Here is a 13,668-nt window from a genome sequence, read left to right on the forward strand (position 1 = left end):
TCTCACCTCTGACTAGGAACTCTTGTCCGTCAACCCGAGCATCTCCTTTGGGCTTCTGTAGTAGACTGATCCAATGATGCATCTCTTCCGGCGTGTCACTATTGCAGTGAATCACACGGTTGGCCGTGATGATGACAAAAGAATTGGGCCTAAAACAGGAAAGTCACAGAAAGTCACATCTAATTTTTGAAAAGCAGTTTCTTAGTCATTTTGGGCCTTTTGTTTTTGTTTTGTATGACCAATAAACCTACCGGTCTGGGTTGTCTGACGCACAAACGGAGTCAATCAATCCAACATCCAGAGTTCCCTAAACAAAAAAATGAGGAAAAGTTAGATACATTTTAAAAAAGAAACACCAACATCTTAAATTCTTGATCTGAATCAAAATATTTTTTTTATTACTTGTGATGATAGAAGACAGAAAATATCCTCTGATCTCCTTGTGAAATTCTAATGCAAACATGATGTAATACACTAAGCTCAGATTATCCCTTTTAAAGACCCACCACAGCATTTTTGGGGTTGGCCTGCTCGTGGGACATGTCCAGCAGCTGTTCAGGAGTGCACACTCGCACCTTGCTAAGCACTTTAAACCACCCACTACACAAACAGAAAAGAATAATTTACATGTCATAAAATATTCTGTAAAAATAGAAACAAGTTTATATTTCAGGCCTCATAACAATGTTTTTTTTTTGTTACCTCGCATCCTCTGGCGACTCAGCAAACACCTGATACGTCCTCTCATCTGTCACAATGTTCAGGGCGTTCTCCTTCTCGTGGTTATCTACGATCTCTCTGCAAACAGAAAAACGTCTCAGAAAGGAACTAAATATAAAAACAAATAAGTTGAATTTTAGTTAAAAGATTTACTTGGCTGCTTTAATGTCGATAGTCCCTTTAAGCTTTTCCTCACTGTCGTTCTCATAGTACATCAGCTTGCTGTCTCTGAGTACGAACCAGCGCATCTTCCAGTTCCTGGAGTGAAAAAAATGGCTTCATGAAGATGAATAATAACATGCACTAAATTGCAGCTGCACTTATTTTACTTTTTAGAGAAGTAATTGTGACATAAATCTATACATTTTAACCATAATTTAAAATAATTAACCTCTATTTGTCAACTTTTTTTACTGTAAATTGTAATTCTTTCTGATTAGAGATTATATAATATATATTTACCTACCAAAAAATGCTGTACATGCATGTTTTTAAGAAAAACCTTACCAGGTAAACGCTTCAGATAGCCAAACTTGAGAAATCTGGACACTTTTTGCAGCAAGATAATCATTTTGCACTCTTCAAATAGACATTTCCTTCACTTTATTTGAGGTAACATGCATGCTTCAACCCCGTAGTAACTACAACAACCTCCGTGACAGAGTGGAGAGCCCTCCTCCTTTCTTGTAGAGCCAGCCAGACTTCAGAGACTCTTGTTTGGACCGGAACCACATGAAAGTCTCATCCTTAAGCACACACCAACGCCTCCGCCATGGGATCATCAGGCCAGCTGAGAGAGCAGAGAGGATTTGGATGTCATATATTTGTTGGCTGGGTATCGCCAATAATTTCCAGAATCGATTTGATTTAATTCACCAGTCTGGATCGATTTGATTCAGATTTTTTTCGACTATTTCGAACCGTTATGTTTTGAAGATTTTCACATTAAACTGATACAGTTCACGTACTGTAAAATTTATTAGTGAAATTACAATGAGATTGTAAATACTATACAATATTATATGGATTCTCAAACGGTGAAGCTCCAACAATTGTTCTGCTTCTCCTGGAGGGCATTTCAGTTTGGCCACTAGGTGGCAACCGCTCTATAGCATTACATTTTATTCCAGAAGAAGAAGAAAGTATGAGCAAATAAATTGTTTTAGACAACAAATGATTACTTTAAAAATATTTCCTTAAAAGAGTTTTGAAATTCATGCCTGTGCGTTTATAAAAATGCTCATTTATTTAGCAATGTATGTTTAGGTCAACCAAGCCTTAGCATTAGTCGTCCTATGGGAAATCCCATTATACGTTAGCATAAAGCTAGTGGACTTTAACACTATGCGTTAGATCGATCTCTACTTTTATGGATTAATCTATTAAGCTTTGATCGATCCAGATCGAATAATTGATTTTATTAACCCTGATTTAAAGCCGATAAAAGATGCAACATTTCCATAGAAAGGTCTAATTGCATGCATACCTTTCATGTAGAGGTAGCCGTGGAAATAAGGCGGCCCGTTTCCGTTAAGCAAAGTCACTCTCCCGTTTGTCACTTCTTCATCTGTGTCCATCAGACCATCGTGTTCATCATCACTGTCTGCGTACTATGACATCACCAAAGTCGACAAGTTAGAAAATTGTGTGTGTGTGTTGTTTTCTGTGTGAGTGTGTGTCCTCACAGAGTCAGAGCTCCCTCTGTACGACTCGATGCTGGCGTTGGTGCAGGTCGACTTCCTCGGGTGCTCCTCATCCGTCACCGCCGTGCTCCCACGATTGCTTCCAGAGACAGAACTGTCGTCTCCAGCGGTGACCGACCCCTCCTCTTCCTCCTGGTCGTAGTCGGACTCCGTGTCGGCCGGCATGCTGTAGATCGGCTCCTCTCCGTCCACCAGGCTGTCCACCATGCTCACTTTCCTTTCTGTCTCTGACTTGGCTCCTTCTTTCTGCTTTTCTTCTCCAGGGGGCGGTGGGGCTGGAGGAGGGACAGCAGCACCATCTCCAGGTGGAGGTAAAGGAGGAGGAGGAGGAATCCCACCTGGTGTGCCATCTGTGGGAGGAACTGGGGGTGCAGGGGGTACTGTTCCCTCTGCAAAAGCAGGTGGAGGAGGAGGCAGGTGAGCGAAAATGTCCTGATCAATCGGAGCATCAGACTCGGCAGGAGGAGGAAAGTCAGGTAAAGGAATGCACTCCTCCTCAGCATGAAAACCTTCGTCCACGTCCTCCTCCTTGGACGCACCAGCAGCCGCTCTGGCTTTTTTGGGGCTCTTCTCTGCAGCGGGCTTTGCCTCGGCAGCTCCCAGAGATGGATCCACGCCCCCAAAATTGAGGAGGTCGATGAGTTCGGTGGCTTTGCGGGAGGCCTCCTTCTTCATCCGTTTGAGCTCGGCGTCTCGACGCAGCTGCAGCTCCTGCTTGGAGGACTCGCAGAGCTGCGACACCTCGTCCTCTCGCTTCTTCTGCAGGCGCTCAATCTCCCTCTCAAGCTGAAGGATCTCCTCCATCTGACGAACTTGATCCTGAAACAGGAAAATTCATCTTGTGCATCAAGACAAGTGAAAAATGTTTTTATTTCTATATTAATTATATTAAAGGTAAAGTCATGCATTCTCCTAAAAAACAAACAAATATGGATTTTAGGAGGGTTTTTTTTCAATTTCTTGTAAAGTTTTGTTTAGCCACTTTTGGTCTGGAAAACTGTATGAAAAGTCCCACTCTAATCTTCTTTTAATCAATTTTAACCACATTCTCAGTAATCTTTTAATTATGATTATGATTATTTTTAGGCAAAATCAAAAACCTGTATCATCCTATTGTTTAACACTCTTACGCTCTTTTAATTCTGGTTTGTGGGCAGGATTGTGGGTGCAGAATGTAGCTGCACTAATTTCCCAGTTTTTGTTTGTTTACTCTCTTCCAGCTAGCTTGTAGCATCTCATAAGCCCAAGTTAATATTAGCGTAAGAAAAAAAAAAAAGAAAAAAACACAAGCAATATCGGAGCTACGACGGAGTGTTAGGGCCAGTTTACAAACCAAAACGTATTTTTTTATTATGACTTTAAATTTTGTAAATTTACAAGAAAAAAGTTGTAATTGTTAAATTAAAAGAGTAAAGTTGTATATTCATGACCTTAAAATTCTTAGGCAAAATTTATGACTTTTTTACTAGTAAATTCACAAAATTTTAAGTCTTAAATTTACCAGTAAAAAACGTGTAATTTTGCTTTTTTTGGGGTGGCCCTAATACTTATACGTACAGAGCTATCCAGCCGCACAATTAACCGCCAGATGGCAACTCAGACAAAGAAAATGAAGACCTTAATGGATTTATTTTTCTGCAAGTGGATGATTCAGAATTGTAGCGGAAATTACAAATATGAGCTTTTTCAAACCGTGGGCATTCATCTGCTCCTGATCTATCATTATTTGAATAAAGAAATACTCAGAAACGCAGATTAATCTTAAATTACTTTATATATGTCCTCCATAATGAGAAAAAGGCTATTTGCCTACAAGTGGATGAGTCAGAATTGAGCGGAGCAGGGAGCTTGTAGTACTTAAGTCACTAAAACAAATTGTTTCATCTGCTCCTGATTCATGATTATTTGAATAAAGAATTGCAATTTTAATCTTAATTTTCTTTAAATGTATCTTCTATCATTTTTCATTGGAGTGGGTCTTTAAGGTTGTATTTGAATTCACAATTTTCAGTCTGCTGGGAATGTATCACTCACATCGGATTTGTTTTCTGTCTTCTCTGCATCTTCTTTCGCCTCCTCTTGCTTCGCTTCTCCCGTCTTCTTATTCTCCTCCTCCTCTTTCTTCTTCTCCTCCTCCTCCCTCTTCTTCTTCTCCTCTCTCAGCTTTTTGACACGGGAACGGGCCACTTGACCTCGCCTGTGTTTCTGCAGCACCAGCGCCGCCTTCCGCTGCTTCACGAACCGTCCGCGTTGGATGTGCCTCCGGAGGTGTTTCTGTAGGGTGATGACGCCGGCGCGCACCCGCTTAAAATGCTTCCTGAAAAAACGACAAGACAAACACGTTACATTCAAAAGAGGACAAACAGCTGATGTGAGTGTTTAAGGGGGGTTACAGGGAAAAAGAGACTTACTTTGCAGAGAAAGTCAGCAGGTGAGCTCGAATTATCATGGCAGCCTGACGCCGGACTTCATCCCTGTCCTTCTCTAGTCGCTGCTCCAAAGACTCTTTCATGAACACCTACAAAATTCAATCGGATCTTGAGAAATCTCTAGCATAATGCAGATTTTTTTAAGCATTTATCAAACAAAGAGGAAGGCTCTTCAGGATCTCTTACCTTAGTCTTCCCCAACTGCCACTCTTTCTTTGTTTTATCATATTTAAATAATAAATCTGTGGTTCTTTTCTTGTCATCTCCCGCTGTGGGAACTTTGTCTTTCAAAATGATCTTATACCTATCACACAGAAAACAAAAAAGTGTTAAACTGCAAGACAGACAGCAGAGGGGAAATGTTTTGATGTACTCGCCTTGAGAAGAAATCTTTGAAAGTTCTGCGAACGGGAAAGCCAGCTCGACGGATCTTCACCGTCTCCAACATCCCAGAATATCTCAGCTGGTTCAGGACGATTTCTGGGTCAAATACATTCGGATTCTACAGGGAAAAAAAAGAAAACGTAGGATAATGTGTATTGGTGCTTAAATGGAGAAACACAATTTTTCAGCAATAAAAACAAACCTTTTCCATGTTGGGTTTGATGCAGCGAATGAAAAAAGGGTTGGATGCACTTAGTGTTGCCATGAGAGCATGAAGGGAGTCCTGAGGAGATGGAAATTTGTTAAAAAATATTTGTCTTTTTGTGTTGTTCTCCAAGCCCTCATTATGATGCGTCCACCATATTTGGGTTTAGCAGGAAGCTTTGCAGGAAGTGACTCACCCTGAACTGGGAGCTCACTGTGGGTTTGCGTCTGGCTGTTCCCATCTTCTCCTCGTTGTTCCGACTGCCAACTTTCTCAAACAAGTCATAGATGAAGTCCAATCTGTCCAACAACAAAAACACAAAATGAAGAATGTCTTCTGATTTGTCAATGTGCAAACATTGAGTTTGAGTGCGACTTTTGCTGTTTTGTAAGACATGGTAGCACAATGGAGGACATACTCTGTTTTAAGAAAACTAAGCTTAAAATTGCACTTCTCAGTATTTCTTTGTTCAAATCATTGCGAATAAGGAACATACAAAATAAACATAGTTGGAAAAATCTTATAGGTGTGACATAGAAGCTACACCGGTAAGCCATTCACCCAAACACAACTAAGAGGTCAATATTCAATCAATTGCTGCCACTTTGCAGAAACTACTGTTTGTTCTAGAAAATGGCTAAAAACTGCCTGATCATAATTACCGTATTTTCCGTAGTATAAGTCGCAGTTTTTTTTCATAGTTTAGCCAGGGGTGCGACTTATACTCAGTAGCGACTTATTTGTGTGTGTGTGTTTGTATTTTTTTTATATATAAATAGGCTCATATCCTTGTAATTTTCCCAGTAAACACCGACTGGCCTTTAACAGTTGTTTCTAACCACTAGAGGGTGCTGTATTTTCTTCTGACTGCCAGAAGAAGTGTCGTCCAAAACAAACTTGGAGGAGAATCTCATTCTTTTCCTCTTTTTGCCATGGCAAATATAAAAGTGCGACTTATACTCCAGAACATCATATATGGTTTTCTTCTTCTTGATTAGACGTTTTTTGCTTCTGCGACTTATAATCCAGAAAACACTGTAAAATACCACTGGGAACGCTTTTGAAATACATCAAAATATGACCAGTGGGACTTTAAAATCGCATGTTTTGGGTTTCCAACTACCTGCTGTCCTTCAGCATGTTCAGGATGTCATCCCTGAAAGTGTCTCTGTTCTTCTCCAGGACTCCTCTGGCATCGTACAGGACCTGGAGAAACCAGAAGATGCTCATTTCCCACATCAAAACAATGTTTGAAAGCAAAGATGGTTCCTCAGTCGTCCGTCCACAACAACTTACCTCTCCAGCATAATGCTTTATCCCAAACTGATGATCAGCAACTCTGGGCTTCACATAATATGGGTTTGTCTGGAAAAAAACACCATTAACTTAGAATATAAAGAAAAAAAAGCAGTATAGTAGCTTTTTCTACATGAACCACTGCTCACTCACAGAGTGTCGACTGTGCAGCTTCTCCAGCAGAGTAAAGTCTGTTCCTTTGGGGAATCTGCTTTCTTCATTCACCAAAGCCAACAAGCCCAGTTTCTAACAAAACATTATCAGCATGAATATGTCAATTTATTCATTAGCATCCAATCAATAACTTATCAATGTTTCAAACCTTTTCTATCAGATCAAGACATTCAGCATTATCCATCCAGTCAATCGCGTCCCACTGAACACCTTCCCTGAGAAGATTAATCCAGAGTTTAGTTTCTGCTAAAACTTAAAAAAAAATAAACAAATGTTGCTCTTTAATCCTCACCTGTTGTACTCCAGCTGCTCCAAGGAGAAGATGTGTTTGTTGAAATATTCCTGAAGCTTCTCATTGGCATAATTGATGTTAAACTGCTCAAACCGATTCACCTGCAAATAGGACGAAAAGATCCAAATTTAAATGGGGAATTGAATTCTCAAAGCTTTAAACACAAGATCTTTAATATACTGTAGCTTTTCAACCGTTAACGCCGATTTTCGCCTTCAAAATCTACTGAAATTACATTGATCGTGACAAAAATTTAAAAAGTGATCAAAAAGTAATCATAGCCTAAAACTGACTTAAGAAGCTTCTAAAAGATGACCTAATAAAACACATTTATGCAAATGAGGAGGCGTGGCTGAATCTTTTTTTTTTTTTTTGACACGGGTAAACTTCTTCAGCAGTTTTGAGCCAGATTAAAAATTCCAAAAATACTCTTTTACTTTTGCTTTTATGCAAACTTTTTGATATTTTTGGGCCACAAAGGGTTCTAAAATGTGACAGATGGGCCGGACCAGGAGCAGATGTGTGGCATTTTTAGGTAATCTGCCATTTAAGAGAAAGAATTAAGATAAAATTTGGTGAAAGACATGCTAATTTTAATTAAAAATACAGATGCAGGAGAAAACACGTCAAACCTTTGGAAATACTTTGCTTTATGCATAAACAAAAACATTAAAACGTAAATTGGTGTGATTTAAGCAGGTGATGTCCACCTGCATCGTCTCATTTAGATTGACATAAAAAAAAACTTTATTTCAAAACTGATTTTTTTTCTCATGTCAGTGCCAGATGCACCAATGGGTTGATGTCGCTCAGAGAAAAAACACTAACTTAAAGAAATGCTGCTTTCATGTGGTGTTGGAATGATCAGGAAAAATGCCTGTCTGATTCAAACATTAAACAAACTTCAGAAAAACAACAAATCTAACAATAAAAAGGATTATCAGTATAATTTATTCTAGATTGTCGGGCCAGATTGAATAATTTAATGGACCGCATATGTACAGTAGTTTGCCCACCTCTGCTCTAACACTTTCTACATAATTAGATCCTTCATAAACCATTTTTCTTTACAAGAAAAACATCTTGCAAAAAAGGAAAAATGGTCTAATTCAAAGTTTTCTCTTGTCACCAGGAGCAGTGCTTGAGATGAGGAAGCTTTGACAATGTCAGTCCTTAAAAAAGCAGCTTTTAACCTAGTTAATTCTCTCACAAGGCAGTTCATCACCAGCATACAGTATGAGGGTCAAACTATTAACCACAAAAGAGAAGAAACAGGATCTGTTTAATGAGAAAATGTCATAAAATGAGAGCATTAATCTATATGTCAGGCAGGTTCTCAAATCCAAAGATATCCAGGATTAATTGAAGTTTTCCTTAGCTTCAATCTTCTGTTATATATTTAATTAACTAATCTTAAATTCCAAAATTGAGTAGAAATTTCCCAGAAGTCTGTGCAAAAAATCAGTGTGTACCGATGCTCATTAGATTGGCAAATATAGACCACAATGCATTAGGTTTGATCAATATTTTATGCAAAAAAAGTATTTTTCTAAATTTTCTACGTTTTTATTTTCAAACAACTACAGATTCATAAATAATAAATTCAGGAAATTGGTGACGTCATATTTATCGTTTGAAAAAAAGAAAAAACTAGTGAGCATGGTGTCTGAATTTCTTTAAAATCCAGAGGACAGTTCCGCACTTTGTAGTTTTTTAGTAGCTAAGGAGGAGTAGGATATAGTAAGGATATGTTTAAGAAAATCTCACAAAATGAGAGAATTGCTGTACATGTCAAGCTCTGACCTCAAAGTTCTCAAATCCAAAGATGTCAAGGATGCCGATGGATTTGAAGTTTTCCTTCCCTTTGATCTTCTGATTTATCTTCAAGATGATCCATGAGAAACACTGGGAATACAGCGCCATGGCAACGGAGTCCCTGGAGTCAATGGCCTGCAGGAAAAAAGGGATGAAAAAACAAGCAGAAGGGTGAATTTACACTTTACATGCTAGAGATCAACCAAAAGGAAGCAAACTAAAGAATGACCTGCTCGATCGTGAGAGGGGAGCAGATTTCTTCTCCTCTGAGGATTATGGAGCGCTGAGTAAGGACTTCGTTCAACTGGAAGGCGTCCAGACCCAGCAGCTCGCTAGCATTAGTGACAACTGTGGAGCAACAATGCGTTACACACCTCTGCAATGTAGTTTTCAGTTCATTTTTAACACCTTTGTCATCATCAGCATCCCTGACCTTGTTTGGTGGTAATCTGGGCTCCTCCTGCAGTCATGAACTCAATGTTGCCGAGCTGCAGGACGCCAGACAGCAGCTTGAACATGTCCCTGATCTCCTCCTCTGTAAACTCTAAAACCTTCAGCGCCTCCTGGAGTAAAAAACACAAATAAGACAAATCATTTCATCTCACTGAGAATAAATCAGTGGCCAACAAGGTTAAAGTGGACAGTAAGAAGTTCATGCACAAATAAATAAACCAGTTGATCATCCTCAACAATGGAGATAAAGTCAGTAATCTTAATTTTCTAATACATTTTATCAACACAAACCAAATGTTAAACCTCACTGACCATAACCATGTTGTACAGCTCTTTGTCATTTAGGCTCTTATCCTTCAGACATCCTGATTGGCTGAGGTAGTGGAACGCCTCTGCAGAATCTTCCAGGAAGTAGAGACCTTTAACAGGAAGCAAATGATGTTAACGCATACCTTAACTTTATACTCTATTACTGCTAATACCAATTAGGAGCTGTATGGTAAAGAGAGTTACAACCTTTTTAACTATAATAATTACAAAAATACTTTTCACCAAAAGGCAAAAAAAAAGACTTAATTTACAGATAAATGTGTTAATTTAATCCCAAAATGATAAGGTTTTATCTGATTATTTTTCCCAAACAGATAAACATTAACAAGACATCAACAAATATTATAATATTTGTTTTTTTTTTTTAAAAAGATTACTTTATTTTGAATCTTTTCTGGAACATTTGTTCAATTGAAAAATTTTTTGCCTGCAGCTATTATTGAAAATTCATAATTTGGAGCAAATATACATTAAGATTGATTCCAGTTGTTTTAGGTAAAGTAGAGACATAAAAACATTGAGTCATTTAAATAAATAATTGTAATCTTAATCAATAAACTACCATCTAATGGCTGCTTTTTCCTTGCCTGCTGCATTCTCTTTTTTGTTCTTAGTCTACCAGTTAAGCTTAGAATTAATATCATAAATCAGGATTTTCATAAAAAAATCCTATCTACTGTTTGAAATGAAAGAGTCGAGATTTAAAGATGTTTACTTTTGTGTTCCTTGGACGCCCCGGCCAACAGAGCATAGAAGATGTGGTAGTTTCGCTCTCCAGGGTTTTGCCTCACTACTCGGTTCTAGAAAAAATATCAGTATTTCTATAAACACTTGATTTAAAGAAAATAAAAATAAATTTCAAACTTGACATTGAATATAGTTACCTTTTCCAGTAAATCTAAATGAAAACAGAGTCAAGGAAGCACAAACGTCACATTTGATGCACTTTTTTATCAGAAATTAGGATACAATCCACCACACAGCCTCCTTGGATGTTTCCGCTCTCAGAGAAGTGAAGTTGGATGAATTTCCCAAACCGACTGGAGTTGTTGTTGTAAACAGTTTTGGCGTTACCAAAAGCCTCCATGATTGGACTGTAAAAAAAAAAAAAAAAAAACCAAGAAGTTCATTCAATAAGTCCCACTTAACCTTTTATAAAATGTACCTTTTATGTTTATAAAAAAGGTTTTTAAATATTCACAATAACTGAAATATTGAAGTGTTACTTTTTCTATACATAACAACTTTAACGTCTCACATATACAAGCTCCTTTCAAAATGAAGTACACTCTGTGTCACATAAGATTCCCAAATTCACTAACATTGCAACATCCCATAATATGCACAAACCTGCTCTGCACTATGGCCTGCTCCACGCGGGTGGTTTTCTCTGACGGAGGAGTCCCGGCAGAGTTCTGGCTCATAACCGACAAAAACTGCAGCAGCAACTTGGTGCTCTCCGTCTTCCCCGCCCCTGACTCACCACTGCACACACACATGCACAAACACACACACACATACATACAACTCAATTCAATTAAACACACCATGACCTTCTCTGACATTCCAACATTCTAAACTAGTCGTCTCATCTAATTGACTCTGAAGTTTTGCTGCTTCAAACAGATTGCATTAGCTTCAGTCTCTAACCATCAAGATACTGAATGAGACATATGCTGACTGTAATTAAAGGATGAGACTCTGCAGCAACATTGGATGGTTACTGATGTGTCAGCAGGAAATATATAGATTTTATTCCTAAATAATCACTTTTTAATCAACATAAAAATAAATCCCGATTTCAGATAAAAATGTAGTAATCAATTAATAAAAACAACATTAAACTGAAATATGTATGCCAAAAAACTTAATTAAAAATAATATTTTACGCAAATTTGATCACATTATAGTAAATAAATAAGGAACTTTATATTTAAATCCTCTATTTTTCCTATAATTAAAGAAACTCATATTAAAATAATAAATGAGATCTACCCATTTGAAGAATACAGTTTAATATGAAAGATAATAAGCTTACATTTTGTGAAAAATGCATTGAAATCATGCAACTTTTTTTTGTCCCCAAATAAAAATATTTTTGAAGGAACAGCATAAAGGGATAAAAAGTATATTTTTCTCACAGCTACCAACACTTTCATTGAATAACGCCATATTTTGCATCATATAAAATAAATATGTATAAACATAGTTCTCTATCTTGCTAAATTTAACACACACAAATATATATATATTTATGAAGCCCCCCAATAAATTAAATTTAAATCAAGTTTAATGTTTCATTTATGTGTACTGTATAGTATAAATATGTCTTTTTATAGTTAGGAGAAATTATAATGTCAACAAACATGGAATCTTTTTTTTCTGATTTATTATGTTTTTCTAAATAGATTTGATATATTTATGTATTTTTTCTTATTTTTTTGTCTTTTTCCTTTATTTTTATTGCTGAAAACTACTTGAAAAACTATAAACCAATCTGCCAACTTGACATAAAAGTTTTTGATCTCACAAAACATTAAATTTAGAGCTCAAACTTGTATTATTTTTCTGTTTTTATGCTAACATGAGCCTTAAGTCTCTTTGGATTCACTATAGTAAATATTCTAATCCCTGATTAGCATTTTAAAAATAAAGAAGCCAAATGATCCATTCCAGGTTTTATAATGGATTTGCTCTCTAAATAACACAAATAAACCTCACCTGATGAGGACACACTGGTTGTCGTGTCTTTTCCAGATGCAGCGATAGCATTCATTGGCGACGGCAAAAATATGTGGAGGGAGTTCACCGAGGTGATGCTTGGAGTAGAGCTCGACCCTGTCCAGATCATACAGACCTGGGACCTGTTTGTATGGGTTCACAGCTGCCAAGATGCTGCCGATATTGGTCTGAAGAGGAGACGTCAGTGTGTTAGGTCTTTAATCAGACATAATAAATGCTAAAAATTGAACTTGAAACATCAAATGGATAAAAAACACATAGAAGATCAGACCTATCATATCCTTTTCACTGAGCCAAAATGTTCTTATAATGAAAAAAAATGGCTAACATCCACATGGGAAAGTCTTGTGATCCGCTTAAAGGAAATCCATGTATGGACACGGTTTAATCTTCTAGATTACCAAGCAACAGTGTCAGAATTTTTTTAAATAGATTTCCGGGAAATTGTTAAAAAAAAATTATGCTTTTTTCTTATTTAATTGTATTTTGTAATAACTTTATAGTCATAAAGATTTGTGTTGCATTAGAGATTATGGGCACTGTGGGATTATTGACAGCAAATGTATTCATGTGTGTATTTGCAAAAACAAAATATGTAAGAAATCCTTCCATCTTTTAAGTATGAGTCAAATATGGTGACACTTATTTAGATTCTTAAACGCTTTTAGGTAGAAGTATTAGACTACGGTCACATATCCCAAAACGCCACCGGGCGGTGAACTAAATGCATATTCTACAGTAAATTTGGCAGGTGGCATTTGTAATTGGGTGGTGCATTTTTACTTGCAACAAGGAGGTTTTAAGAATTATTTTTAATTTTACAGTGACCAGACCATTTTTTTATTTTTTTTTTTTATTAAGATAAAATATTTTAAGGTCGAATCGTTGCAGTTCAATGATTGTTGGGTTGAGAAGAACACGAAGAAGTATGGAAAAAAAACTGCTTCCTTGGGAGGCATATTGTCTAAAAATGTGTAAATTGACAAGATTATCTCAAAATCTGAGTTGCACTTGATCTGGACGACTGCCGTCTGATCATTCATACACCATTCAGTCGAGCAGTATTCGTTTACATCAAGTAAAAAATCACATTAAAACTCCATAAATGCAGTAATCAAGAAAAAT

The 13,668-nt window shown here is 37.1% G+C and overlaps 1 protein-coding gene across 2 annotated transcripts in view; it reads right to left on the bottom strand.

Moving 5' to 3' along the window:
• myo10l1 (myosin X, like 1) overlaps positions 1-13,668 on the bottom strand; it is a 43,325-nt gene that overhangs the window by 11,763 nt on the left and 17,894 nt on the right. Inside the window, exons 4-31 of one of the 2 annotated variants that reach the window (XM_024288021.2) lie at positions 12,523-12,710; positions 11,152-11,286; positions 10,771-10,895; positions 10,686-10,699; positions 10,517-10,601; positions 9,784-9,890; positions 9,452-9,581; positions 9,248-9,366; positions 9,007-9,153; positions 7,204-7,304; positions 7,060-7,126; positions 6,891-6,983; positions 6,738-6,806; positions 6,565-6,647; positions 5,638-5,740; positions 5,439-5,519; positions 5,230-5,354; positions 5,039-5,156; positions 4,835-4,941; positions 4,458-4,740; positions 2,406-3,242; positions 2,207-2,330; positions 1,372-1,510; positions 874-978; positions 703-798; positions 507-600; positions 252-307; positions 7-149 (exon numbers count right to left, since the gene is read on the bottom strand). In XM_024288021.2, coding sequence (XP_024143789.1) covers positions 7-149; positions 252-307; positions 507-600; positions 703-798; positions 874-978; positions 1,372-1,510; positions 2,207-2,330; positions 2,406-3,242; positions 4,458-4,740; positions 4,835-4,941; positions 5,039-5,156; positions 5,230-5,354; positions 5,439-5,519; positions 5,638-5,740; positions 6,565-6,647; positions 6,738-6,806; positions 6,891-6,983; positions 7,060-7,126; positions 7,204-7,304; positions 9,007-9,153; positions 9,248-9,366; positions 9,452-9,581; positions 9,784-9,890; positions 10,517-10,601; positions 10,686-10,699; positions 10,771-10,895; positions 11,152-11,286; positions 12,523-12,710 — 3,874 coding nt within the window. Of the gene's footprint in view, positions 1-6; positions 150-251; positions 308-506; positions 601-702; positions 799-873; positions 979-1,368; positions 1,511-2,206; positions 2,331-2,405; positions 3,243-4,457; positions 4,741-4,834; positions 4,942-5,038; positions 5,157-5,229; positions 5,355-5,438; positions 5,520-5,637; positions 5,741-6,564; positions 6,648-6,737; positions 6,807-6,890; positions 6,984-7,059; positions 7,127-7,203; positions 7,305-9,006; positions 9,154-9,247; positions 9,367-9,451; positions 9,582-9,783; positions 9,891-10,516; positions 10,602-10,685; positions 10,700-10,770; positions 10,896-11,151; positions 11,287-12,522; positions 12,711-13,668 lie in introns of both variants that reach the window. The other variant, XM_024287947.2, reaches the window with a different exon arrangement.

This window comes from Oryzias melastigma, linkage group LG22, assembly GCF_002922805.2.
Source record: "Oryzias melastigma strain HK-1 linkage group LG22, ASM292280v2, whole genome shotgun sequence".
Taxonomy (NCBI): domain Eukaryota; kingdom Metazoa; phylum Chordata; class Actinopteri; order Beloniformes; family Adrianichthyidae; genus Oryzias; species Oryzias melastigma.